Genomic DNA, 26,658 nt, shown 5'->3' with positions numbered 1-26,658 from the left:
CGCGCATCATGCGCGTTGTCACGAGTCCTCCTCATAACTATCTTCATATTCAACCTGCAGCTTCATCTGAATTATGTGACTGCGCAGAAAACGCGCACCGCTCCTTGTTCATCATCAATCCTCGGTTTGCAATAATTTTTCTTGTCCATTCATCATGGACGCATCCGACGATCTCGATAGCGAGCCGCCCAATATTGTGAATCCTTACGAGGTGCTTGGCCTTGAGCGCACCGCAACAGCAGATCAGGTAAAGTCGGCTTATCGGAAGCTTGCCTTGAGAAACCACCCAGGTAAGTAAGACGGGCTTTTTAATGATACATGACGATGCTCTATTTCAGATCTGACAGATATGTGGTTGGTAGACAAAGTATCCGAGGACCAGAAGCAGAATGCGCACGAGACCTTCCAATCTATTGCCTTTGCATACGCTGTACTTTCAGATCCTACACGGCGCAAGCGCTACGACGAAACTGGTTCGACCTCGGAATCCATAGTTGATTCAGATGGCTTCAGCTGGTCGGACTTCTATCGCGAGCAATTCCGCGATGCGATATCTAACGATGCAATTGAGAAGTTTGCAGCAAGGTATAAAGGTTCCGACGAAGAACGTGACGATATCCTCGTCGCCTACGAAGAGCACGAAGGTGATATGGATGCGATCTACGAAACAGTCATGCTCAGCAACGTTCTCAAAGACGATGAACGCTTCCGGAAAATAATTGACGATGCAATCGCGAGCAAGGATGTTCCCGCGTTCAAAGCATATGTTAAAGAGAGTAAGAAGTCCCGACAAGCACGCATCAAAGCAGCCAAAGATGAGGCTACGGAAGCCGAAGAGTACGCAAAGGAACTGGGTATTCACGACAAACTCTTCAACGACAAGAAGGGAAAGAAGAAGGGATCATCTGAGGATGATCTTGCAGCTCTCATTCGACGAAACCAACAGGGACGTGAAAATTTCCTCGACAACCTAGCGGCAAAATACGGCGCTACGCCCGCAAAGGGCAAGAAGGGGAAGAAACGAAGTGTAGAGGAAACTGAACCTTCAGAAGAAGCCTTTGAGGCCACTGCGGCTAGATTGAAAGAAAAGAAAAAGCGTCGTCTTGAGGATAGCGAGCCTTCAGAAGAGGCATTCCAGGCAGCAGCGGCAAGGCTGAAGAAAGGAAAAAGGAATTAAGAATTGTGGTATGGCGGGCTTGGTTGGTTTAAATTTCGGTGGCGTTTTTTTTTTTTTTTTTTTTCCTGGTCAGGGGCGGGGGTAACTCAAGGTACGGTCGGGCGTTCAGGCATTAGGCATCCAATGAATGCATGAATATGGTGAATAATGCAAAGATCATGATACATCTCGTTTTATTTTTTGTTTCCCGCTTGCTTTTCTTCCCTTGTGACTGGCAGAGTAGGCATTGCGTAGGTGCCTATTACTGGTGCGGGGCAGCTGTCCCCATACTTGAATACTGCTACGTCGCGTCGTCTACTATGTAAATCACTTTTATCCTGTTCAACCATTTTTAGGCAGAGTCTTTCCCAGTTTTAATCCAGACGTTTCGCTTCTAAAAGCGTCGTTATCTACAAAATGCGATGACAACTGCTGGCCCGCTAGTTTACTATCCCCAGTACTGCTTCCACCTATCGCCAACTATCAATGCGTGGTGTCCTTTGCGCGCAATCGACATTGCTGGCCTAGTGTCGCGAGCAGGTTTTGAAGGTTAGTGAGAAATGATCGCAATCCCTCAAAATCCCTGGGACTAATTTAGTCTAACCCGAATACACAGATATAAATGTTTTCTTCTGTCTAAATCACCCCATTCAATGGGTGAGAATCGTAGGGGTCGTAGTCGCGATTGACCACTATTATGGCCACCAAGTCTACACCGTTGACGATAGCACTGGGCAGTGCATCGAGTGTACCCTACGAGTTCCAGTCACCAAAAATGGCCAGATAAATCGTCGCGATACCACCGAGGCCAAGGCAAGCGAGCCAACAACCCTTGCCTCGAAAACACTCAATGCAGCCAACACTGCGGAAACTAGGACGATAAATGCTGTGTCTGTGGCACCACTCCCAATGGATGTTGATATAGGCATGGTCCTAGAGATCAAAGGAAGTGTGAAGGAATTCCGAGGCCAAAAGCAGATACAAATTCACACGGCAAAGGAAGTCTTGTCCACGACTCAAGAAGTACTTTTCTGGGACAAGATTCGAGAGTTCCGCCGCAATAAACTGAGCCAGCCATGGGTACTCAAGGATAGAGAAATACGAAGATGCCGGAAGCTACAGCAATCGGAGGCCCCTGAACTAGATGAGAAGCGGAAGAAAAAGAAAGCTGTGATATATGCTGATGGCCCTGAGGAGGGCGGTACTGGAAAGACACATGCGCCTAGGAACAGCGTCGGCGGCACCTCAGTTAAGGCTGCAAAAGCTGCTAGGGTGGAGAGCTTGAGCGCAAGGATTGGTAACAAGGATAAGTATGACGCCCTGGGCTTATGATCCCAGTTGCTTTCCTAATCGTGGAGATGTGCTTAACCTATATCTAAATCCCATAAGGTATTATCTATGCTCCAACTACGCACCTACGAGTTTCTGGTCTTTTTTGGAATATTGAATACAAACAGAGTTATGAACGCTCTATTAAACTTCCTCTTCTGTTTAAAGTCGCTCGAAACGGTTGATTCTTCATTCTGGTTGCTGAGTTACCAGCTAACGTCCCTAGAACCGGGCATCCGTCGCACTGACCACACGAAGTTTCTCTGGCTCACATCATTTCCAATTCAAGATACCTACGCGCTAAAACATTAGATCTCCCCCTCGCGATTGGGTTGTTATTACTAACCACTGCGAATGATAAGATCAGAACAGATTCATAAAGAAACACCTACTCGCAAGGCCATAACCTAGAACGAGTAATCATGGAAGTCTCATTCCAACACTAATTGACAAAGCAGGTGCAAGCGTCTCTCCGTAGCGATCTCAGATTTCCCATTTAACAGCAAACGTAACAAATATCCTCATAAACATCGTGCGCATTCTCACATCTTCTCTGCTCCTACTAGACCCTCTCGTCAAATACAGTACCTCAACCGGCGTGGCCGTCACCCTTCTATATATCTATTATGTTCTTTTCATTCCAACCCTAATTTCTATTCCACATTCGTTTGGTATTGTTTACAAACAGGTAGGGAATTTCAGTATCATTTAAGACACCTCATTCCTACAACTGAATCAAGACCTCATGTGCTTAGCTCGTGGCCACGACTTGGCTAGAGCAATGAGGCCATCACCTCGCAGACAACGCGCATTCCTCGGGCTCGGCCAGGCCGTACGATGCGTTTCATACAAAGCGTCTGGCAGCCGCTCGTCGCTGAACATTGCTTTGACATTTATATCATTGTTCTCGGTTTCTTCCCCTGTCGACAATTTACAACTCGTAGCATGATCTGAGCAGCGTTTCATGAGTCACAACATTTTGAATAATAGCGACACCGCCGGAAATTATAGAAATATTCTACTTTTCTCTAACCCTCCCCTTACTCCCCTCCATTTCCACTCTTTCTTTTGTGACTATGTTGTTGATCTGGATACTAACTCTTCTTCAGCATCCTACAGTTGTGCGGTCGATTCCACTTTCACCATTGGTCAGTAAACAAGTCGAAGCTCCCTATGCACGAGCATCTCCATCACAAGACCAGTATCTCCAAAGATATTATCCTAATTCGACGGCAATAAACTCTAACCGCGAGAGTTATCAATCTATTAATGTTAGCACAATTACAGTTTCGTCAGCTATCATACAGGTACCAGCCCCTAATGTGGACTCCAACGCAAATACAGCAGGTTTTGTTGTTACAAGTTTAGAAACTGGTGGTCGAGCAAGTGTAATTCCTCTCCTCACGGTTCCAATTCCGAGTCCAACCGCTCTGCTTGAGTACGCTGAGTGTACGCTCAAGATGTCAAATGAGCCGACTAAGCCAACGGACCCAGTGTCGTCCAACATATTTGGAACTCCTATCGCAACTTCAAAGCCCTCGAAGATTTTTGAAGAGCGGAAAGATCATCCCGCACCTCGAATTGGGATAAGGGGTTCTGGACCTTATGGCACCAACAAGTTCTATGCCAACTTTTTCCTCGGCAATCAAAACTCCCCCGCTTATGTGCATCCATATTCCCTAGCATGGTCCAAGGGTCAGGGATCTACATCCAGCTGGGGGATCGCGATCTCGCACGTGGAGGCGAGCCAGAGAGTTTATGGGGAGACGCAACCAGAAACAGGGGCCGCGAAATACTTTCTGAATCCTATTGGGATCCAGTCTTTGTGTCTCTCTGCGTCTGAACTTGGCTCTAAGACTTCACTAACTACGGACAACATGAGCTCCCATTCGGCAAATATAAATCTGCATGCCGATTCGAAGTCCAAGTCGCTTATCACCTTCCCTTTGGTGCAGGGCATGGCCTTTGTGACAGCAATATATAACGGTGGCACGCCTGTTATTGAAACTGGGGTTCTTTTCAAAACCGTCACTAGGTCAGCCAAAGGCCCTCAGTCGGGTGTTACCAAGTACACGTTCCATCTTGACGACGGAAAAGTCTGGCATGTCTATGGATATTCTGAAAAAGGTGACCCTTTCGATCTCACGGTGCTCGACAACCGCGTGGCCAAGGCTGGCAAACCTTTCCGAGGGATTGTCCAGGTTGCAAAGGACCCTGAAAATGCTGAGTCGATAATAGATGCGGCTGCTGGAGCCTACCCTGTAGGAATGGTACTGTCTGGTACGTCCTCAGGGTCAAAGGGAACATACACCTTCCAATATCAGAAAGCCGGTTTCTCAAAAGTCAAATTGCTGATGTACGCTTTGCCACATCATTACGAATCTTTTGATACTGCTACCGCCAAAGCGACGTCCACGGTGAAATTGCAAACCACTACAAAGGGCATGGCAAAGGCAGTGGTTGCAGATTCATGGACGATGATCGAACCAAAAATGCCAGTTTCTATGGGCTTCGCTCCTTGGGATCCCATTCAAGGCCCTAAAGATAAACTCTCGGACTCCGCAACAAAAGCCATCACTCCCGTTGCGCTGAAAGAGCTGTCTCAGAATGTTGATCAACAGTCGAACCAAGATTCAATGTATTTCGGCGGCAAAGTAAGTGGTATTCCCAGCTACCACAATGCTTACACAATACTGAGTGAACTTAATTCTATAGGCTTTGGCCAAATTTGCCGCAATCTGCTTTACTGCGAACAACATGTTAAAAAACCCGAAGATGGCACAAGCCGGACTAGAAAAGCTGAAATCAGCCTTCGCGCGGTTCATTACTAACAAGCAGCAGTTCCCCCTTTACTATGAATGTGAGTGATCTTGATTGGGTGTCGAATAAGAAACCGGGCTAACAGGATGAAGCTGCCTGGGGTGGGCTTGTCTCTTCCGCTTCATATAAGACAGGGAACAATGGCGCTGACTTTGGCAATACATTCTACAACGATCATCATTTTCATTATGGCTACTTCATCTATGCGGCGGCGGTCATCGGGTACCTTGACCCCTCTTGGCTAACGAAAGAGAATGTCGAATATATCAACACATTGGTTAGAGATGTAGCCAACCCCTCCACTGCTGACAGGTATTTCCCCGTATCACGGAACTTTGACTGGTACCATGGTCATAGCTGGGCACATGGATTATACGAAACTCTTGATGGAAAGGTATGCGGGGAGCTCTACAAGTACTTACTACTGAACCATAGAGGCTGACCTCATGGAATAGGATCAAGAGTCAAGTTCAGAAGATGCTATGGCAGCCTATGCTATAAAGATGTGGGGAAGAACCATCAAAGACGCGAACATGGAGGCCCGGTAATTCTCACCACTCACTCTCTGCCACTTTCTTGTCACCAAGGAACAACTAACCAATGAATACTGACTTCTACATAGCGGCAATCTCATGCTATCGATCATTGCGCGCTCACTGAACCAATACTACCTCTATACAACGCAAAACAAAATACAGCCAGAAAAGTATATAGGCAACAGGGTAGCGGGGATTCTATTTGAGAACAAGTGCGACCACACGACGTATTTCGGGGCGAACATTGAGTACGTGCAAGGCATCCACATGCTCCCCTTGCTACCAAGCACGAAGTTCACGCGGCCGGCCGACTTCGTCAAGGAAGAGTGGGCAGCATTCTTCGACAAAGGTCGCGCGGACAAGGTCGAGGGTGGTTGGAAGAGCATCCTGTACGGAAATCTGGCCACCATCGACCCGAAGGCAGCGTGGACGTTCTTTACCGACAAGAGCTTCGACCCTGCTTGGCTGGATGGAGGCGCATCACTCACATGGTATCAGGCATATGCTGCTGGTAAGTTGTCCCGACAACAATTGTTGCTAATGATGTCCAATCCATCGGAGATGGGAGCTTTACTAATGCTGCGAGAAGCTTTCATGTGATAGGTGATAGGTGGTTGCTATGGCTGATCGCAGCGGATGATACTTCCCTTCGACGACGAACATCTTCGACATTACTTCAGCACATTATAGATTTTCTGTACGATCGAAAAATGATAACGGCAACGACGATAGACGACAAGGATATTATGACACGACCGCAGATGAATTGCTATTTTGCTATTTTGTTATAGACCGTAGTACATTGAGCAGGTGTCATCACAGAATGGACACATTGACATCGAGGATACCGGTACACCGAAGACGGCATTGGGATGGACTTGGAAATACTTAGACTTGCTTCTCATTTTCCCCTTTAGAGATATGTTACACCACAAAAGAAGACTTGAATACATAAACAGAACACTTACCCCTCACTTGCGTTCCCTACATACGTGTGTACATAGTATGGGCGGAATCAAAGTTCTTCATGTGCCCATTGCATGTTCTCTACCTTACTTAGTCAGTCGAACACTCCTACCTACTTAAATGACGTTATTGTTTTCGCTGCTTGGCTCGGTCTAGGCCCGCTTGGCGGGGAATCAGAGTGGTATTCCCCTTTGTTATCGATAGAGTATGCACTCTCGACTCAGTCAACTTAGGTGAGTATTTCGTATAGTAGGTGCCTATTTAGGTTAAGCGATGTTATTTCGTTATTTCGTTGCTAGGGTACATACCTGGATGTATGGATGTACTTAGTAGTATGTATGTCGCAGGGATGAGATTGCGCTGCCAAGATTACTGTACTACCTCAAGCGCGGCAGAGTGGGATTTGCTCCGTAAGTAACTCACCAGCTTTTAGTCGGAGGCCTCTCTTCCTCGCCCGACACAGCCACTCTTGGCGGGCATCTGGCACCGCTCCCTGTGGTGTGATAGACCGTCGCTACTCATATTCGCAAATGTGCAATTGTGACGGGATTCAAACTTGCTTTTTGATTTGTAGCACTCGAACTGCTCTACCTGGCATCCTGCATATGTGGCTCTTTGAAATACCCGAACACCATTGGCCAACACCCAATTGGAATCGCTTCATGTTTTCCTTCATAGATATGACGTTCGATGGACCCCGTACTTGGAAGCTCTTGGGTGTCAAGGCGGCCCAAGCTTAAGCTCCCCTGACATCTGAATTCAAGAATGCAAAAACTAGCCAGGCCAAGCTGCTCCGGAGAAAGATCCCTATGCCACGTTTTGCTGAATGCGTCAGAACCTTTTGAGACTAAACCCGAAGAGGGTTAGAGTGCGCAGGGATGGGGCAAAGCTTGTAGTGTGGGTACTTACCTATCACAGTGAGTTTGTGGTGACAAGCAGCGCAAAAGGTGCTCCCAGCCATCTGTCACCATTGGGTTGCGCTTACTTACAGTAGGTAGTGTAGGTGGGTACCTATGGAGCCAGGATGTACGGTAGATGGTCAGAGACTGGTCAGAGGTACAGGTACCTACATAGGTACCTTACCAAGAACTACTCGAGCTAAGAACCAAGAACATTACGGTAATCTACATACTCCTACTTCCAAGTATCCAAGTGGTCTCGTCATTGACATCACAGCTTGTGTTTCAGAACGCCTTTTCTGCGTCCTGGATACCTAGGTAGTGTGTTAGATAGCTAGTTAGTTCTGTTGCGAGACTACCAACAAGTTATTTCGAACCAGTCGCTACCTACTACTGTACATAACTAGGCGCCTACGTAGTTAGTTGATGGACATCATTTATCGTCGACCTTTCCTCTGCCAAGTCGCTTTATTCGACCCAACACTTCAACATCCCATCCATGACATACTAAGCAAGGAGCTGGATCATTGGTATGTACCGCTAGTCTTTTTATTGCCTATTTACCAAAGAAGCGCACCGCCTCGGATTATCTGCAATTCTACTACCTACGCTGCATACTTCGTAGTAGCTGTATACCAGGACTGACTGGGCAGGTACCGTAGTGCACCGGTAGTCCAGGAATCAGAACACGCGAGAGCGGTCAGTCAATTCCTCCTATCTGTCTCTACACCATCAGCTGCTCCTCCTGCTCAAGGTAGCCTGCTCCTTTGGCCCAGAACCAGAGCGGTGCCCCCCAAATCCCCCCCTCTTCGCGATTCAAGCACGCGCACACAGCCCTCTTTGCTGTTCCTTGGCCCGCTAATTGAAATTCCTATTACATGGTTGTTTCACTTTGGGCTGACGTGACAATAGCGTGAGAAGTAAGGATCAAGAACCTGAGCCCAAACAAGCAAAGCCCCCAAGACTCCGGCTGTGAAGCCCGTCACCAGGAACCTTAAAACATAATCTCCGGGGCCGCCTGTATCCTGTCTTACAGTGTTCGTCCCGAAGAATGGCTCATTGTAAGTACACCGGCGGCAAAATGCACTAAGTTCAATCTTGTCTCGAGCACACGCTTGCCCTTTTATCCCTATCACGCCGTTGTGGGCTAAGCTTTTATACTGCCCATCTCGAGTCTGCCTTCATCGTGCGCTTTGTTCTTCGAGAGGCATCGAGCGTTCTTTCTCTGTTCTCCCGTTTCAATTTAATTTCCGTCAATATCCCGCCGACTATGGTGTTGATCGCAACCGTTGTTTCAACGCTGTGTCGCCATTTCTCGTCAGCGCGTGTCGTCCGCTAATGATGTGATGCGATGGATCGCCAAACAGCCCTACCAAGTTTCCAGAACCAAATGCGTAAAGCCACTTGGGGTATGTTCGGCCACGATACCCAGGCTCGACACGATGGCAATGGAATGCCAGATGAGCGCACGCCTCTTGTAAACGGAAACGGCAGTTCGCCTTCCCAGAACGGTGGCGCGAAACACCGCGGTCTGGCATGGGAGTTCTTCTTCAATTCGAAGGATACACCTGGCTGCGACAGCCCAAAGCCGTGGGTAAAATACCCTGCGCATGTGTGGCATATCACAAAAGCCACGCTCCTGAGTAGTTCGTAACCCTTGAGACCCCGACAAGGCGATGTTTGCGTCATGGATGTGCTGATACTCCTCGGTCAGGCCCGGTCAATATCCTTCTTTTTGCCGTACCAATTGGTATCGTTGCAGGAAAGACGCACTGGGACCCCATAGCTGTCTTCGTGATAAATTTCTTCGCGATCATCCCGCTAGCTGCTGTGCTTTCTTTCGCCACGGAACAGATATCCGCCAAGTTAGGAGAAGCCTTAGGTGGACTTCTGAACGCAACTTTTGGAAATGCGGTTGAATTGATTGTGCGTGGAACCCAGTCTCGATTTTCCAGCCCGCGCTTGCTAATGGCATATTTTATAGGTTAGCATCATCGCACTCCGCGATCGCCAGATCGAAGTTGTGAAGTCGTCCATGATCGGTTCCATCCTCTCCAACCTGTTGCTAGTTATGGGCATGTGTTTCTTCTTTGGTGGTATTGTCAATATGAAAGACTCACAGAATCGGGGAATGGAACAAGAATTCGCGTCTATTACGGCTCAGACAACAGCATCCCTTATGACTCTGTCGGCTGCGTCCATAATTCTTCCTGGAGCTGTAGGGACCCTTCGCATACTCCCTTGATTGAATTGCGCTGACTTTTTGCCAGTTGTTCATGATCGTAATGAGGGGTGACAATGCGAAAGATGGACGAGAAATTACTCTGTCACTTTCGCGAGGCACTGCCATCATCCTCCTACTCATCTACGTCCTCTATCTCTGGTTCCAACTTCGGACACATCATAACCTATTTGGCAACGAGAATGCTGGTATAGAAGCTGGACCAGCGCAAATCGAGGGAGCAGAAGCAGAACAGGATGAAGCGAGGACGACCGACCCTGACGTAGCCGGGCACCATGGACAGCACAAGGAGTCCGAGGAGGAGGCAGTCATGAGTCCTTGGTCTGCCGGTGGTGTCTTGATCGTAACTACTATTCTGGTCGCCATCTGTGCTGATTACTTGGTTGAAAGCATTGACTCTCTCGTGGAGCGAGGTGGAATCAGTCGTAGCTTTATTGGTCTTATCCTCATTCCTATTGTTGGCAATGCTGCGGAACACGTCACGGCAGTGGTGGTCGCTATCAAAAACAAGATGGATCTTGTAAGTGTTGTTCCACATCAGCCATTTCTGGGGGTTGCGCTAATTGGCTCTAGGCAATGGGCGTTGCTATTGGCTCCAGTATCCAGATTGCTCTGTTTGTGACGCCGTTTTTGGTAGTTCTCGGCTGGATCATGGACCGCGACATGGATCTACATTTCGAGACCTGTAGGTACCCTCAAGCAAGATTTATGTTAGACCTGGCTAATACGCGTCCAGTTGAAACTGTTTCCTTTGGATTGGCTGTTCTGGTTGTCATCTACACAGTCCAAGATGGAAAGTCCAATTACCTTGAGGGTGCTATGGTATGTTGTTAGCTGATCCGTTGCTTGAGTTTTGTTGGCTAATATTCACTAGTTGATGAGTCTTTATGTCATCATCGCAATTGCATTCTTTGTAACGCCGAGCCGATATTTCGACGGCAATCAGATCGCCTCTGGAGAAGTGGTTACGACCACTCCTATTTAAGACCGTCACATGAATCAAGGTGTTGTCGTGAATCCTTTGATATTAGAGCTGGCGTATGCTGTTTTTCATGGGTTCCACAGCTCATAGAGAAATAAGGACTGCAGCTTAATTAAGTTGATAGTCTTCTCAATCACTACTAATTTTGTATGTCTACACTTGTAAAATAACTGGTTGCCTGGTTTGGCTATATGGTTTTCAAACAAAAGGGGATTCTGGTACATGGAATTGGCGCAACGGGGTGTGCTCGCTATATATCGGTAAGTAGGGATTGAATAAATATAGTAACCTAACGATTTCCATTATGTGGTTTTGAGAATTCAGAACAGCGCAGTCGAAACAGCTCGATCTAGCAATTGGTCTTTGGGAGCATTCCTCTCTTGGATGATTTGCACCAATATATAACAAGTAGACGTCTAGGGCACATATTGACGAAGGCTGAACACTAAGACTAAGGATCAACTTTATCCCAAGACCCACGACAGCTTCCGGAGTGGGGGTGGTGATGATGGCACAAGTCGAGCTATCGCGGGGCTGCGTGAACCTCCCGCGCGGGGTGATCCCGTAATTATATTGGTTCTCTTGGAGCTCTGGCCGTAGAAAATCGGTGCTCAATGTACATGCTCCAGGTTCTACCAAGACTTCGACTCTCATCTTCAGTGCTACGACCCTTTGCGCAGTCTGCATGTAAGTTCTATCTAAGCCAGTCAGCTCCTCTTATGGGTGTAGATATAGCTCGCTAAATTCACCAACGCAGACACACGTCGACACTTCGCGGCCATGGCGACGGCAACCGATACGAAGAACTATAAGTTCAATCACTCGATGTAAATACCATCATTGCCCACACAGGATTTCCAGCAAACAAATCGGGAAGTCGGGAGGCTAACGCGCGCCCGTGTGTGCTACCGTAGGCTTCGAGTAAAAGACCCCAAGGAGTCTCGTATGTCACTATAAAGCGAATCAATTCTCTCTTCACCATTGACTTGTGTCACTTCCTCATAGCCAAGCGAAATCTGCGGCTAATGACAAAATCATTTAACAGTCAAATTCTATGAGTTTCTGGGCATGACCCAGATCAAGAAGCTATCGTTCCCCGAAGCCAAGTTCGACCTTTACTTCCTAGCGTACGACGGGGCCTCGGCGGTGTCGCACGGCAACAGCACCTTCGACCGTGAGGGCGTGATCGAGCTGACGCACAACTACGGCACCGAGAATGACGAGAGCTTCACCGTCAACAACGGCAACAAGGAGCCGCACCGCGGCTTCGGCCACGTCTGCATCTCCGTCGACTACATCGAGGCGGCGTGCAAGCGCATCGAGGACGCCGGCTACAAATTCCAGAAGAAACTCACCGATGGGCGCATGAAGCATATCGCGTTTGCGCTGGACCCGGATGGATACTGGGTCGAGATCATCTCGCAGAGAAAGGGCTCCAAGGGCGCCGATGATCCCGAGGAGAAGAATGCGGCCACAGACCCGAGTACTTACCGCATGGTTCGTGATGATTTCAATTCTGCTGCTACGCTATTCCTCTCTCTCTCCCTTTGCCCTTTGGCACTTAACATATCCCACGCACGTCTTGCCTCAGCTTTACTAACTTTTCCCCGCTTCACTCGTCCCGTACAGAACCACACCATGATCCGCGTCAAAGACGCAGAGAAGTCTCTCAAGTTCTACCAGGAGACGCTCGGCATGACCCTCTTCCGCACTGTCGAACAGTCTGCCGCCGGGTTCAACCTGTATTTCCTCGGCTACCCGGGCGCCGAAGGCGTGTCCGGGGACGGATTCACGGCGCTCAAGGAGGGTCTGCTGGAGTTGACGTGGAATTACGGCACCGAGAAGGACGAGGGTTTCAGTTACCATAATGGAAATGACCAGCCGCAGGGCTTCGGGCATATCTGTGAGTTTTACAATTCTTTCTTTCGTTTCTCCGGTACCTTTTTTACTGCGTAGTTACATCCGAGTAAAGGGGGGCTTGATGCGGAAAGGATGGGACAACGCCGTGTTAGTATTCTAGCTGACGGACTTCCACAGGTGTCTCTGTCGACAACCTCGATGCCGCATGCGAACGATTTGAGAACGCCAAGGTGAACTGGAAGAAGAGGCTCACAGATGGTCGGATGAAGAACGTTGCGTTCCTGCTGGACCCGGATGGGTATTGGGTAGAGATCGTACAGAACGAACGGTTCGCTGGTAAGGATAACTTCTAAGGCATTTTCTGTGTCTTTTCTTTCTTAATCTCCTGGGAGCATAGTTCTGCCTCAAGTTAGGAAAATTGATCATCGAGAATTTCAATCGTCTCAACTTTGATGCTTCGAATATTCAAAGGGCATTGGATATGTAATCGCTCGCTCGAAAATGAATTAGGGGTGAAGGAATATAGGGCCGAAATCACAGTTTGAATCATATTTTGTCAGGCTCCGAGTATTAAGAACATGGTCGATGCTCATGACTTGGATTACTAGCCATCCGAGATACTATCAAAGTCGATACGTCATGAAATTGTTTGTCCATGATTGGAAAGAGGCTACGACATTGTCGCATATCATAAGCGGGACTTTCGCTCGCATTACCCCGTTAATGCGTAGACATTCGGAATAATCGTTTTAATTCTCGCTCTCTTTGCATCGTCTAATGGCTCATCTCACCTCATAACTTCCCATAGCCGCAAGCCATAGCCTTGAGATAAAGAAATGAGAGCTGAGGCGGTTTACTGGAGGTTCCTTTTTTGTGTCTGTGTTCCTTTGCAATCAGTTAATTCAACCTACTTGATTGATTAGATTTTGAAAAGTATCCTTCTTCATTATCTAGTTTGTGGGTACTGCTTCGCGCATTTACATGAGTTGCCGATATGTTGGCCGCATAAGGTGTATCGTCGCTAGCTGACAAGAATGTGAGGACTCTAAAATGAATTGACTAATCTAGGTTTCTTAAGATGTACTATCTTGCGCATTTGATCTGAATAGCTCTTCCTTATTCACGTTCTCTCTTTCGTGACGTCTAATCCTATTTAAGACTATTTGGCAACGCTCGCTAGCATCGCCAAGTAAAACCTGGTGACGGGCTGCATCCAATGTTCCAGATTCTTGAAAAACTACCAAACTTGATTAAACACGAAATACAAGACGAGCCCGATAGATCGCCGTGGATACAATTCTACGTTTCTAATTTATGGGATATTCCGCCGGCGGGAAGCCACTGTCAAGCTAATCCAACCCGACGAGAACTCGAGAGCTTGGGCAGACTTAGTCGCCAGAGCAAAGTATATATTCAAGACTTATATTGATCGACATATGTCGAAACTGGGTGCCCCTGCGAGAATACCTTAGTAGGCTAATTCGCTACAGTCTAAATGCTTTGAATCCTACCTCAGACCGTCCATCGGGTGCGGTCCAGAGGCGGATGTGTGTCCCCGGATGAGGTGTCGCGTTTTACTGCCTTGCCTAACCTACCATGGAAACGGAAATGCTGCAATCCGCGGGGTAAGATGCTGCACGGGTTCTGCATTAGTACCTAAATCTCGTGGGGGAGGGGAAGTTGGAGAGGGGTTCTTGCGTGTCTGTCTCAAGCCTCAGTCTCTAGTCCCCGTTGTCTCCAGAACGTGATTGGGTATGTGCCTTGGCGATGACCTCGCGAGGGCAGTCTTCGCATGGCGAGATCCAACCAACAGAGCGCCCGTCTCTGACGTACAGCACAGCAAACAGCGCATGCGAGTCTAGCCCTTATTTCCTATGCTATGTATGGCTTCACGGTCATCTGCTCACCTGCATCTGGAGGCGGTTCTGTGTTTTTGTATCCTGTCTGGGATGGATTTTGGCGCGGTCGACTGGATTTGCCGGATCTATTTCAGTGTGGAAGGGCGATCTCCATTGGTTGTGCTTTATCCTGCCATCTCGCCTCTGCTTGCTTATTGTGGCCGACGTCAGTTGGTGCCGTTCTCAGATTGCGCATGCATTCCTGCGGAGAGGAATGTCAAGTAGCCTACTAAGAGACAGTAATACGTAGGGGAGCAACAGTGTGTAATATCAACATGTCATAATCGTCCTTCCTGCTCCCTGAAGATCCGTTCTTTGTCCAGTGTCTGTTGAGTTAGTGAACTTTTGTCCTCATTGAGCTACAACGACGCAAGCTCGTGTCTTTGTCTCTCCTCACTCCTCACTGGTCTTCAATTCCTGTGCTCTCTAGCTATGTCACCCGGGAATCGAGATCTGATACAATCTAGAACGCGACTTCAGGCCATTTAAAACCAAATTAAATCACGAAGCAAAGGCTCGCATACCCCTTTCCCGTCTCTGCTTTATTGCTTCTCTCCAAGTCTACCTTCAAACGATTGGTCAGCTGGCAAAACCAACGCTTCAAACCTTCTTAGTAAAGCGTTGTTGCACGAATAAGGGCAAGGAAAATGGTTACTGTGGCTAATCCCAAGCCCCGTATCCTAGTACCTGAGAAGGTATCCGTGGATGGGCTAGCCCTTCTCTCTGAAGACTATGAGGTCGACTCGCGTCCGCAGGGCTTGTCCCCGGAGGAATTGCTCACACTAATCCCCCAAAGTATGTTTCCCTCCTACTTTGGCATTACTGAAGTCTAATAAAGTAGTCGACGCTCTTATCGTGCGTTCTGAGACGAAAGTGACGGCTGAGGTGCTCAGCGCAGCGGGATCTCGTTTGCGCGTCGTGGCCCGGGCAGGTGTTGGCGTCGACAATATCAATGTAGAGGCCGCAACGGCTGGAGGCATCATTGTCGTAAATTCGCCAGCCGGTAACATCGTCGCTGCAGCGGAACACACAGTCGCTTTACTGTTAGCTACGGCGAGGAACGTCGGGCGTGCAGATCGTACGACGAAAGAAGGACGGTGGGAGAGAGGCAAGCTTGTTGGTGTCGAGGTCGGCCGTAAAACTCTGGGAATTGTGGGATTGGGAAAGGTTGGAATGAAGGTTGCAAGGAGTAAGTACAATTTGACTTGCGATCTATTGATTTCCTCTCGATTTAGAGTAGTGAATGACTTAATGTCGGCGCTATGGGGGTTGACGCGCAGCACGCACCCGCAGACCTTTGGGGGTTCCCATCTCATCATAAGAATTCCAACCCATATTGAAACTGTTTTATAGTGTGCATCGGATTGGGTATGAAGGTCATCGCATTTGACCCATATGCCAACCCAGACCTCGCACGACAAACCGGTGTCGAGCGCCTGGTTCCGCGGTTGCAGGATATGCTTCCAGAAGTCGACTTCATGACAATCCACACGCCACTCTTAGCATCAACACTGGACCTAATTGGAGAGGCCGAATTCAAGCTTATGAAACCGACCGCGCGCGTGCTGAATGTTGCTCGCGGCGGTGTGTACAATGAGGCGGCGTTACTAGACGCACTAAACAAAGGCACGATCGCGGGCGCTGGACTAGATGTCTTCACAAAAGAGCCGCCGGATGAGAATACGCCTGCTTGGGAGTTGCTCCGTCACGAGAAAGTCGTTGCGACGCCACATCTTGGAGCTAGTACAGTGGAAGCCCAAGAGAACGTCGCCGTTGACGTATGTACGCAAGTTGCGGCAGTGCTGCGGGGGGAACTGCCTACGTCGGCTGTCAATGCACCTCTTATCCTCCCTGAAGAATACCGAGCTCTAAAACCCTATGCAAAACTGATCGAGCGCATGGGGGGACTATATACGCAGCACTTCGTTTCTCCTCTCTCAAGGAGTGTGGGAGTCGGGGCCGGGCATTTTGAGCTAGTCTATCACGGTGACCTAGCTGGTGTGTCGAACTCACGCCCCTTGCTCGCAGCTCTCATCAGGGGCTTGGTATCGCCATTCTCAGACACTGCGGGCAGACACGTGAACATTGTTAATGCCATGGCCGTGGCTCGCGAGAAGGGGATTATCATTCGTGAGATACACGCGCACAGCGGAGCAGGAGGTGGCAAGGAGAACTCAGTATATGCGAGTTCTGTAACCCTGAGGGCTGTCGCTACTGAAGACGAGAAGCTAAATCACGAGAAGACTGAAAATATCAACATCGGAAGACAGGTGATCGAGGGATACGTTTCCGCAAATAACGTATATATCTCCCGACTCGGTCGCTTCAGCGCCAACTTTATACCTGAAGGGACATTGCTGATTCTACATAATTTCGACGAGCCTGGGAAGATTGGCGGCGTGGGCTCTGTGCTTGGGCGTCATGGCATCAACATTCGGTTCATGCAAGTTGCAAGTCTAGACTTGGAACGGTCGAAAGCTGGGCAGGATGGGACTAAAGACCTAGAGAGGAAACAGCCTGATCTTAATGCCCCCAATGGCAACGATGACTCCCAACAAGCCCAAGCCTCTGTCTCGGAAGGGGGTTCAAAGAAAAAGGGGGATGAAGCGCTCATGATTTTAGGTGTAGGTGGGGACGTCACAAAACAAGTGATGGAGGACCTGCGTACGGCCGAAGGTATCTTAAATGTGAGTTTGGTCCAGCTGTGATTGCTGGGAGGTCTGAAAAGGGTACCTTCACGTTTGCTAGACTAGCACTTTTCGAAGTAATCTCTAGTTAGAATCTTACAAAATATTTCATGTCCCTAGATTACATATATTACGCCTGAATTATGATTTGTGGAAGGCTTGAATACCTGATCTAGTAACTGCCTGTGCACCACGCAGACGCCCTACTATGATTTATTAGTATCGAACAGAACTATTCCATAGCTGTGCATTGCCAACTGTCTCACAACACCATTCAATAACGCTATGTTTCTGGCTACCTCGGCAGAAAAGATGATGGAAGGAGCGAAAAAGTGAAAATGCACATAGTAGGAAAGTTCACATGTGGCTGCTAGGTTATTCTCTAGATCAGTATTATCAGTGCTCCTCAGATGGCTCGCATATGCGTCAACGAAATAGGGGCTAAGCCGTTTGATTCTCCTGTTCCCGAATCCTACTCTGTTCGTTTTCACTCTTCTCTCTCTCCTTCTGTCTGAAGAATACTAACATGCCAATATCGTATAGAGCTTTCAAAGAGCCGGATAACAAGAACGAAACCCAAAACAAGTTGTGGTCGACAAGGGTGCCAGTAATGGTGGGACCGAGGCTCGAAGCAGCGGTCTTAACCACGTTCAGCGTCCCCATTACCGCTGTCCGCTCTTCGGGGAGTACGAGGGTTGCAATCAATGCGGATCGTGGCGCGGTGCTCATATAATTCGTTGACGCATGTAGTATATAGAGTAAAAGCGCGACATGCATATTGTTAGGCAACCCGATTACAGCCCGGAAAAATTGAGAAGGAAGGTGTGTTAAGACCATCGTCTATCGGCGTTAGAGATTTAAGCGCAAACAAGGTAGGGTCTAAGGTAATTTAATAGAATTAGACAAGATAGAGGAAGCGTACCTTGACATTACCCAAACGTTTTGAAATAGATGAAGCTACAATCATGGACATTGCAGCTAGAATCTGTGACACAAAGAATATGCTGCCCAATTGGCCCTTTTCCACATCGAATCGCCATTGGAAGTAGTATGTGGTCCAAGATCTGACAGCAAGGTCAGTTAGCTCGTTCTGGGTTGCGGACCATGAGTGAGAGAGATCCTAATTGTCTCTTACAGAGGAATTACGCTCGACCCAAAAGCATTGAGGCCATAAAGAAAGCACAGAACTATGACAATAGGCGCACTGTCTCTGCTGATATTAGGGAGAAGTACTCGGAGCCCCCCTTTTGGTTCAGCTTCTGAGGGGACTGCCTGATCCCTGTCTCCAGGTTCGCCATTCAATAGAGGCGTCGTTTCATCTCTTCGCATTGGGGTCTGTATTTTCTTCTGCTGTCGCTTTTCCGACTCGATGGAATGAGACAATATGAGAGTCAGACAGAGCATGAATACGCCTATAGCACCGTATACGAGAAAAATAGTACGATACGATTTCATCAGATCCCAGTGGAGAGTTTCGGTGAGGAGCTGTAAGACCCAACCGGATATCATAAGACCTGAAGCGGCGCCGGCCAATCCACATAGATTATACCAGGCATATAGATCGCTTCGAATGTCAGGTACAGTGAGGTGTGCAATGATACTTTCTTCAATGGCGCGGAAAGGGCCAATTTCGTTACCACTATACTCTATAATCAGAAAGGCCGTCATAAATAAACCTGCTCGGTATAGAGCCCGAGATTACGCTTGGATGAGAAACAAGCAGTTCCTTGCTTACTTAGGGCTAATGACACCCACTATGGCCGCAATAAGCAAGATCCAGTACGTGCCGAACAAGGCAAAGACGGCACCGCTAGCAGCCATGAGTAAAGCCCCAAGAGCGAGCGTGGCCTTGCGTCCTAGGGCGTCGGCGAACAAGGTCAGGAAGAAGCTGATGCATGTGTCCCCCACAAGTGTCAGTGTCATGAAAAATCCAATCTCCGTCTTGTTGTTGCCCAAGGCATCTAAGTAGGCGACGAGAATCAGTGTCGATAAGCCGTACCCTACCGCACGCACATACCGCTGCGCACATAGTAGCTTGACGTCGCGCGGAGAGTTCCATAGAGCGATGAGGCCGAGCTCCGAGAGCACGCTGTTTGCAATGGATTTCTTCTGAACAGGCAGCGCTCTTGCTGGATCGAAATCAACAGTATCATCTGACATGGCGACTAGATATTCTACGCCAGACGCTTCGATTCCTCGTGTTGGAAGTGCTGATTTGTAACAGTGCACCCTGAAGATTACCTACCTATGTAGGTAGGTAGGTAGTCAAGCGGTGCTGAGGTTATGTTCAGGGAGGAACGGTATGCTTTTATACCTAAATTAACTACCTAAGTAAGGTTAGGTAGTGTCCGGGGTATTTCGTCAACGAGATCGGCGGAAGGAGGCCCCTAGGGCCCGGCTGCCGTAACGCAAGCGTTGAGACCTGTCTTCCTCAAAAGCCTCTGAAGAAATGTCAGATTCTAGGAGAGGCAGGTCAGCAAATTGTCAGCTTCGTGTTTCATATAAGCATGTGCGCTGCATCTCGTGCAATATTCTGGGTATCTTTCCCACTTAACTTGCACCCTGTCGAAGCCCCGGATCTACCCGGACACCCCACGGGCTTCTTGAATATATTCAAACTCATCGCCGCAGTTAAGCACGTAGTACCATAGCCATCGGAAATCTCCCGTATACAGAGCGGTATGAGCGCCAACTTAATCGTTAGGCTGATGACGACCAGCGAATTCTCAGTGTTGTATGGCATCTCCTTCCGCCTCTCTTCGAGGTACCTGGGAAGGTAAATTCCTTTGCGACTTATAAGAGCAAACATCGGGGAGCTCTACTAGTCGAAAGTCTAACTAACCACTCTTTCTGCTTATGATTTTACACTCGTTAGTACAATCAGTGAGTGCAGTCATCATGACAGATGCTCAGATGTGCTACTGGCTTCATATCGAGCGAATCCCCTCATATTCCCAAGTTTTCTTCCTGGCGTAAATAGGGCTTGTTTGCTCAACTGTCTCACTTGATCAATCTCGATCTTTAAAATAACAAACACCAAACACGCTTTAAGACGCCTTCGCTATTTAGTCCTTATCCACACTCAGACATCATTCTATGTGACTAATCTCTACGCAAATGTCTGTTAGTCGAAGTCTGGCTTGGTCTGGCATCTCGCCTTCGTGTACGTCTGCGGCGTATCTAATACTGAAAGAGACCAGCACTAGCTCGACCCTGTGATTAGATCAGTGGCTCATTCATCTAATGCGTAGATTATGTAACACCTAAATCTTGCGATGCAGATCTCGATGCTGGTGTGTTGCACTACATAAGAGATAACTTAGACAGACCAAGATAAGTGAGGCGGCGAATACATGTTTGAATGTCGGTACATAGCGGATCAAAATGACGAGGTACCCTACAATGCCTCAATTATGGGGGCAAACCATTGAAGACCGGCAGTCATTGGTTCAGGATCCAAGGCTGTTCCCACCACAAGATACTTACTAGTACCTAGGTAATGATAGAGACAGGTATCGGGTAGCAAGTCAAGGGTGTGTGCTAGTTCATTGCAGTGCCTGATTGATTATGGAAGTTTCTAGTAATGTGATTTTCTAATCAACAGGTGGTCTAGATATACCCGTGGGCAATCCTGATAGAGCGAACACAATAATAGGAGCTGTTAGGTGCAGACATGATCATGCTCGATGCTGTCGCCTTACCTGGGTAGCTGAGCCATTGACTTCCCACCTTGACAGCCGGTTGCAGCTGTCCGTGGCTCGCTGTGCTGCTTTATGAGAGCCAAGATTAAAATTGGCAGTTGCGGTCAATACTTAAGGAGCGACTCAGAAGTCATAATGAATACACATGTTTTCATATATTTCTGACATTAGGTGGAGGGCCCTCTCTCTTCTCATTCTTTTAATATCGGTGGTAATTTGGTGGACCTTAGAGCTACGCCGAGAAGCGATGGCCGAAGCCCCTGTTCTCCCCCCCAGCAACCTGGAGGAGCAGGTGGCCGCTACTATGCTCTCATGGCACTCCTTAGAGCTCACAGCCCTCAAAAAGGTCCAGTCACTATGGGCAGGGTACGGCCACGTCTGTGAAGTGACGGCGCGTGCCAAAACAGCAAGTGCAGCTAGTCTCATGCGCGAACAGTACGGAGATATCGGCCAGGTGGACAGTACCGGCAAGGAGACGTATGCGCTTATCCTCAAGCTCATTTCTCCACCCTCTGGAGCGGAAGACGAGGGTCACTTACGCAAGATCATGAGCTATGAGGCCGAGCAAAATTTCTACGGCTCTGTTGCGCTACGACTGGGGACCGATCTGCCCATGGCACGCTCTATTTCTGCTACACAGGGAAAGCCTGGTTCGGACACTCCCGAGGGCCTCGCTGCCATTCTCATGACGGATTTGCGATCCAAATATCCGGTGGCCGGGGAGAAGCGGGCTGTACTTAATGAAACACAGGTGTATGCCGCGTTGAAATGGCTATCTGAATTTCACAAAAGGTCGCGGGGAATGCAATTACGCTTACCCTTGCAGGAGCTGTTTCTGCCACCTCTCGAGGAAGCAGAGAGGAGACGTCGAGGCGAGCCTCCTGGTAGCTTGATATGGCTAAACGGGGGCTATACATATCTTGCCACAAGGCGGAGTGAATACGCCACTCTTGCTGCTGACTTGTCGTCTGAATGGTCGTCAGCGCTTTGCGAGCCTCTTGAGCTTTCAGGGCACTCTATCGCGGAAATGGTGGCTGCTGTCTTGACGCCGCGTGGACGTGACCATGAAAGCCTCATCCATGGTGACGTGAAGTCCGAGAACCTGTTTACCACACAGTCTGGCACCGAAGTCGCATTCTATGATTTTCAATATGTAGGCTTTGGGTTGGGTGTGTGTGACTTGGCTAAGTTATTCACATGCTCAGTGCCAATACACATGCTAATAGAGGATGATGGATCTGTCGAGCTGCCCATGAGAGAGGGCGAGAGGCGTTTGCTAGAGCGATATCGCACTAACCTGCTTGATGGAAGCGGCAAGACATATGATTGGGACACTTTCGTGCGGCATTGGGAAACTGCGCTTGTTGATTGGCTGAGATTCCAAGCCTCATGGGGATTCTGGGGAAATACAGAGTGGCTCGAGGCTCGTGTCCGGTCGATACTGAAAGACGAAGGCTGGAAATCTTGGTTGTATGAACAACAGAACCTTATAGACCAAGAAACGGGCTTATTGTCCCCAAATTAGATATAATCGTGTCACGGCGAAAGACGGCCACATTAGTGCTGCAAATGAGCCACAAGCGGAAGACAGCAAACTTTTCATTGATTCCATGTTTGGTTCTGCCTAGACAGGGCGGAAGATTCGTACATTCTGGGTATAAATCGGAAAGGTGTTTCAAAATCACGTGTGCCATCCCATCGCCACGACGCCTAACAGTAAGTAAAACGACAATGAATTAAATACAACTTAAGCTTTCCACTCATCCCGCCCTAATCTGACGATATCACGTTGCTCAAGAACCCAGTAATCACTCGGGGCCTTGCCTTCGGAGGCCAGGATCGCAGCCTTGACAGCAGCGCGCGCGACAACCTCGTCCTCCTGCGCGAATGTATCCTGCGCACCTTGGCCTAGATATCTCTTCATACCGCGGAACACTGTTTCGAGAAGAGGGCCACCAGTATGAGTGACGTCTCGCTCGCCCATGAGAAAACCTGGGCGGAGGATGATGGCCTGCTTGAAGCCGAGTGACTTGATCGTGTCCTCCACCCCGATCTTCATCTTAGAGTAGGGAGCTACGTTGCTCAGTAGCCCACGTGTTCCCGCGGACGACACGAATACGAACGTCTGGGTTCCGGCGGCATGGGCTGCCTTTGCCAGCTCGACATTCACTGTGAGGGTGATGCATAAGTACTTGTGATGTTATTTCTTGCGGCTACCAATCGAATGGATGCTTACGGTCATGGTCGATTTTCCACTGGTTCTGTATTCCACCCGCCTGAGCCCTCGTCGCTATAAGAGTCTAGGTGTCAGAACTTCTTATCACAACAGGAATGTGTATTTTGGATGCTCATAAGAGACACGGGAGCAGCAGAAGCTTCTGCGAAGGAGGTATATGAAAGGGTTGGGGACTCGTACTGCCCAGCGCCGAATACACTGTCTGCGGGATTGGAGAAAGCGCTGCGAATCTAGACGCCCACTTCGCGGTGTCGGTTTCAATAGCGGCGTCGAGTTTCGGGGACGATTCAGTCTTGGGGGCACGGCGGGAAATGGTAGACACGGTCTCGCATGCGTCGATGTTAAGGAGGGTTTTGAGGATTTGATGGCCGACGAGACCAGTACAGCCGATGACGCAGGCGTTGGACGTCATTGTGTGCTGTCTTTCAACGGTATGGTACCTAGCGTTGTACGTCGAATGACTCTGCTGGAAAAGAAGGGTCGTGTGTGAAGCGGTCGCAAGTGATGGGAGAGCGGGCCAACGGGCAAATTTACAGCCTATGGACGTAGAGCAAAGCCGGATCGCAATGGTAGCGGGGAGGTTTGAGAGAAAGAGCTGTTGTATAATATACTGCCTTTGTCGCAATGCAGGCAGGCAACATTTGCATGTGAATTAGCTCTACTATTAGCCTATTACTAATGCCCTTGCTAACCCCGGATTCTGCCCAGCTTCCGGCATACTTTCTTTGGGAGCGCGCCAATGCTCTGACGTTTCCAGGAATTCCGAGATCAGGTTACATACTGTACATAGGTAATTAAAGAGAAGTAACGGACATTTTTCTGGGAGCTGATTTTTGTGTGTTTCTTTTTACACGAATACCTCGATCTGGCTTCATTAGGAGGGTTGGATGGAACTGTATGGATAGGTCTTTGTGCTGAGATTTCATGGCACTCCACTAGATGTTTTGACATCTATGAATCAAGCTTAATATGGTACTAAGAATAGATTACAATACTGTAAAACTTGGACCGTTACTCATGGCCGATTCATTAACTCCACCTGTCTTGGATAAGAGAGCATCTGCAATTCTGATTTTGCGTGAATGAGAATGTCTAGGGTTGGTAGCCGCAGAAACTGGGCGGCGGAGCTGATGATCTTACTCATCGAACGGCCTAGATATCATATGAGACCCAAGAGATAGTGTGCAGATTAATGGTAGTAGAGAGTTCAATGAACAAGAAAATTCATTTGTGAATATGCCACTTGAAAGATCTTCTGCCATACACGTCGCGGCTGAAGTAGAGAATATAGTATAGATGTTTTCAGAAAAGATGAAATATCAACGCATCGGCGTATCAGCATAGCCCACGGCTCCCTGGGAGTAGCAACTCATCTTATCAGACTCGATCACAGTACAAATGGGTAACCTCGCCGGCAATGATTGAGCGATTTCTCGATCAAGGAACGGAGTCTGTTGAAGCAACTCAAATCGGTTCAGAGCCTGTTCGAATACGTTATTAAAAATGCCAATCTGAAGTGGATTATGCACCATCTCGAGAAAATCAAGAACTCCGCTTTTAATGGCAAAGCTGGGTGAGATGCACAATACATCATCCATTGCACCCACGAGTCAGAGGTTAATTCATAGCTATGCCCCAGTGCGGAAAGGTTGCTGTCAACAGTGTGGTTCACCATGAGGATCCGTAAATGCATTTTGGTGACCAGAAAAACCGAGACGACTCCAACAAGACTCGCAAACGATAAACGTGCAGCTCGTATGTTAACACAGTAGTGCTCATCTTTACCTAGAAATATAGACTACCTGCAGTAAGTGAGCTGAAAACAGACAGAAAAGTCGTATGAGATATATTGGAGTGTGGACTCTAGTATCCTTTTTATACATATGCCGACGCCGTTTATACAGAATATGTCCGATCGCAAGATGGCTGCTTGCTTCTCTAATTTATAGGTTAATAATAGTCACTTGAAAACAAGCCCATACCCCTATTTTGCTGTTGAGTTTGCCGTCTAATACACGCCAATATTTATGACGTTCCGTTTGCACCGAGTTTTCCCTCCGTCTTCTCGAGGTAAATAACGAGATCCTCGATGGTGCAGACTTTTAGATTCCACTTTCTTGCGAATGCAATGCAACCCTCACCCCTCATCATGCCCGGGTCTCGCCGTATTGCCTGTCCAGCAACTTCTTCGCCGTCGTCGACGATCTCACCTATAGCAGCGGCCTCGGCCTTGCCGGCTAAGCGACAGAAGTCAATGGCGGCTTCAGTATGGCCCCTCCGTGCCCTAACGCCCCCTGAAACCGCGCGAAGCGGTAGAATGTGTCCAGGGCGGCGGAAGCTTGCGGCCGTCGCAGTCGGATCAGCCAAGCGTCTGACGGCCAAGGCGCGGTCATAGGGGCCGATACCGGTGGTGACGGATGGGTCGGCGGCGTCAATCGAGATCGTGTAGGCAGTACCGCGAGGATCCTGACTATTGGGGACCATCTGTGGCAGCTCGAGGTATTCAGTACGTTCGGGTGGAATGGGTGCGCAGACGTAGCCCGACGAGTACCGGACCATGAAGGCCATCTTCTCAGCGGTGCAGTCTTGGGCGGCAATGATGAGGTCGCCTTCATTTTCTCGGCCAGGATCATCCATGACTACGATAAATTCGCCATTGCCTACACGGAATGATCGTTGTTAGCATTGGCGGGCGAGGAAGAGAACAGCGGCAGCGCAAGACATGTGTACACAAAGAAACGTACGGAAAGCAGCGACTGTGTCCGGTATGCTGTCGAACTTGTTGTGATCAATTGATGCGGAAGGCATATCTATAGTTTTATCTCGAGTCAAAAAATTTATGATATCCTTCTTCAATTGGCCTTCAATGCCTTTTTCATCTAGCAAGAGGAAAGTCTAGAGAGTTGGGATGCCGCTCGCACTACTGGAGGTCGCGTAGGAAGGCTAGAGGCAGTGGAGGATAAGCTGTGAGGGAGGTATATGGAGAACTGGGGCGTAGCGACTATTATATTTTACGGCTGTAATCTCAATAAAAGGTTTATTGTATTTTGGCGATTCTTGCAATGTGTTCAAAACAAACGAGCAAGGTAAAAGGTAAGATGCGAAAATGCGAATCCGTCGGATGCTGACTGGGAAAAGGGTCCTAGTCAGTACCTTCACCGAGTCGTCCGCGGGGCTGTTTGCCCCACGGCCCAGAGGGGAGATGCGTCACAATAGCGTAAGCTACAGCGACTCTGAGCGCATTAGCGCTCAAAGCTGCTGCATGCGTGACTGGCCGCTGACAAACACCAGAGCCGCCATATGTATCAGAGCTTTGTGACCAAGCGGAGAGCTCCTCGGCCCTCGG

The 26,658-nt window shown here is 48.6% G+C and overlaps 10 protein-coding genes across 10 annotated transcripts; 7 read left to right on the top strand and 3 right to left on the bottom strand.

Annotated features, from left to right (window-relative positions):
* On the top strand, window positions 1-1,378 carry F5B22DRAFT_211714 (DnaJ domain-containing protein). The gene is made up of 2 exons (XM_047969686.1): window positions 1-290; window positions 363-1,378. Exons 1-2 carry the CDS (start codon window positions 155-157, stop codon window positions 1,175-1,177), a joined length of 951 nt encoding a protein of 316 aa, XP_047830293.1. The 5' UTR covers window positions 1-154; the 3' UTR covers window positions 1,178-1,378.
* On the top strand, window positions 1,379-3,053 carry F5B22DRAFT_211753 (uncharacterized protein). The gene is made up of 3 exons (XM_047969688.1): window positions 1,379-1,705; window positions 1,773-2,545; window positions 2,712-3,053. The coding sequence occupies exons 1-2, from the start codon at window positions 1,579-1,581 to the stop codon at window positions 2,486-2,488; spliced, it is 843 nt and encodes a 280-aa protein (XP_047830292.1). The 5' UTR covers window positions 1,379-1,578; the 3' UTR covers window positions 2,489-2,545; window positions 2,712-3,053.
* Window positions 3,054-3,561: 508 nt separating this feature from the next.
* Window positions 3,562-6,441, top strand: F5B22DRAFT_647178 (glycoside hydrolase family 81 protein; the record flags this gene model as incomplete). Its single annotated transcript, XM_047978832.1, has 6 exons — window positions 3,562-5,139; window positions 5,201-5,345; window positions 5,398-5,699; window positions 5,761-5,849; window positions 5,928-6,352; window positions 6,431-6,441. 6 exons carry the CDS (start codon window positions 3,562-3,564, stop codon window positions 6,439-6,441), a joined length of 2,550 nt encoding a protein of 849 aa, XP_047830291.1.
* A 2,616-nt stretch (window positions 6,442-9,057) lies between these two features.
* On the top strand, window positions 9,058-10,933 carry F5B22DRAFT_647177 (calcium/proton exchanger; the record flags this gene model as incomplete). Its single annotated transcript, XM_047978831.1, has 7 exons — window positions 9,058-9,352; window positions 9,421-9,632; window positions 9,691-9,924; window positions 9,977-10,468; window positions 10,522-10,633; window positions 10,685-10,770; window positions 10,823-10,933. 7 exons carry the CDS (start codon window positions 9,058-9,060, stop codon window positions 10,931-10,933), a joined length of 1,542 nt encoding a protein of 513 aa, XP_047830290.1.
* Window positions 10,934-11,544: 611 nt separating this feature from the next.
* On the top strand, window positions 11,545-13,143 carry F5B22DRAFT_636825 (Glyoxalase/Bleomycin resistance protein/Dihydroxybiphenyl dioxygenase; the record flags this gene model as incomplete). The annotated part of the gene is made up of 6 exons (XM_047977344.1): window positions 11,545-11,617; window positions 11,688-11,757; window positions 11,845-11,873; window positions 11,976-12,427; window positions 12,560-12,833; window positions 12,968-13,143. 6 exons carry the CDS (start codon window positions 11,545-11,547, stop codon window positions 13,141-13,143), a joined length of 1,074 nt encoding a protein of 357 aa, XP_047830289.1.
* A 1,994-nt stretch (window positions 13,144-15,137) lies between these two features.
* Window positions 15,138-17,606, top strand: F5B22DRAFT_211299 (phosphoglycerate dehydrogenase). Its single transcript, XM_047969685.1, has 3 exons — window positions 15,138-15,483; window positions 15,530-15,877; window positions 16,042-17,606. Exons 1-3 carry the CDS (start codon window positions 15,336-15,338, stop codon window positions 17,394-17,396), a joined length of 1,851 nt encoding a protein of 616 aa, XP_047830288.1. The 5' UTR covers window positions 15,138-15,335; the 3' UTR covers window positions 17,397-17,606.
* On the bottom strand, window positions 17,543-19,640 carry F5B22DRAFT_609250 (major facilitator superfamily domain-containing protein). Its single transcript, XM_047975130.1, has 4 exons — window positions 19,111-19,640; window positions 18,511-19,014; window positions 18,298-18,439; window positions 17,543-18,215 (listed from the first exon to the last, which is right to left on the bottom strand). The coding sequence occupies exons 1-4, from the start codon at window positions 19,533-19,535 to the stop codon at window positions 17,817-17,819; spliced, it is 1,470 nt and encodes a 489-aa protein (XP_047830287.1). The 5' UTR covers window positions 19,536-19,640; the 3' UTR covers window positions 17,543-17,816.
* A 1,062-nt stretch (window positions 19,641-20,702) lies between these two features.
* F5B22DRAFT_211278 (kinase-like domain-containing protein) lies at window positions 20,703-23,035 on the top strand. The gene has a single exon (XM_047969683.1). It carries the CDS (start codon window positions 21,222-21,224, stop codon window positions 22,599-22,601), a length of 1,380 nt encoding a protein of 459 aa, XP_047830286.1. The 5' UTR covers window positions 20,703-21,221; the 3' UTR covers window positions 22,602-23,035.
* F5B22DRAFT_211288 (NAD(P)-binding protein) lies at window positions 22,713-23,902 on the bottom strand. Its single transcript, XM_047969684.1, has 3 exons — window positions 23,493-23,902; window positions 23,313-23,366; window positions 22,713-23,245 (listed from the first exon to the last, which is right to left on the bottom strand). The coding sequence occupies exons 1-3, from the start codon at window positions 23,722-23,724 to the stop codon at window positions 22,824-22,826; spliced, it is 708 nt and encodes a 235-aa protein (XP_047830285.1). The 5' UTR covers window positions 23,725-23,902; the 3' UTR covers window positions 22,713-22,823.
* Window positions 23,903-24,905: 1,003 nt separating this feature from the next.
* Window positions 24,906-26,648, bottom strand: F5B22DRAFT_609241 (DHBP synthase RibB-like alpha/beta domain-containing protein). Its single transcript, XM_047975129.1, has 2 exons — window positions 26,057-26,648; window positions 24,906-25,972 (listed from the first exon to the last, which is right to left on the bottom strand). The coding sequence occupies exons 1-2, from the start codon at window positions 26,118-26,120 to the stop codon at window positions 25,338-25,340; spliced, it is 699 nt and encodes a 232-aa protein (XP_047830284.1). The 5' UTR covers window positions 26,121-26,648; the 3' UTR covers window positions 24,906-25,337.
* Window positions 26,649-26,658: the final 10 nt, after the last annotated feature.

The sequence above is a fragment of the Xylaria bambusicola genome, assembly GCF_022495145.1.
Source record: "Xylaria bambusicola strain CBS 139988 unplaced genomic scaffold F5B22scaffold_24, whole genome shotgun sequence".
Classification (NCBI taxonomy): domain Eukaryota; kingdom Fungi; phylum Ascomycota; class Sordariomycetes; order Xylariales; family Xylariaceae; genus Xylaria; species Xylaria bambusicola.
This window is presented reverse-complemented; position numbering and strand designations above follow the sequence as displayed.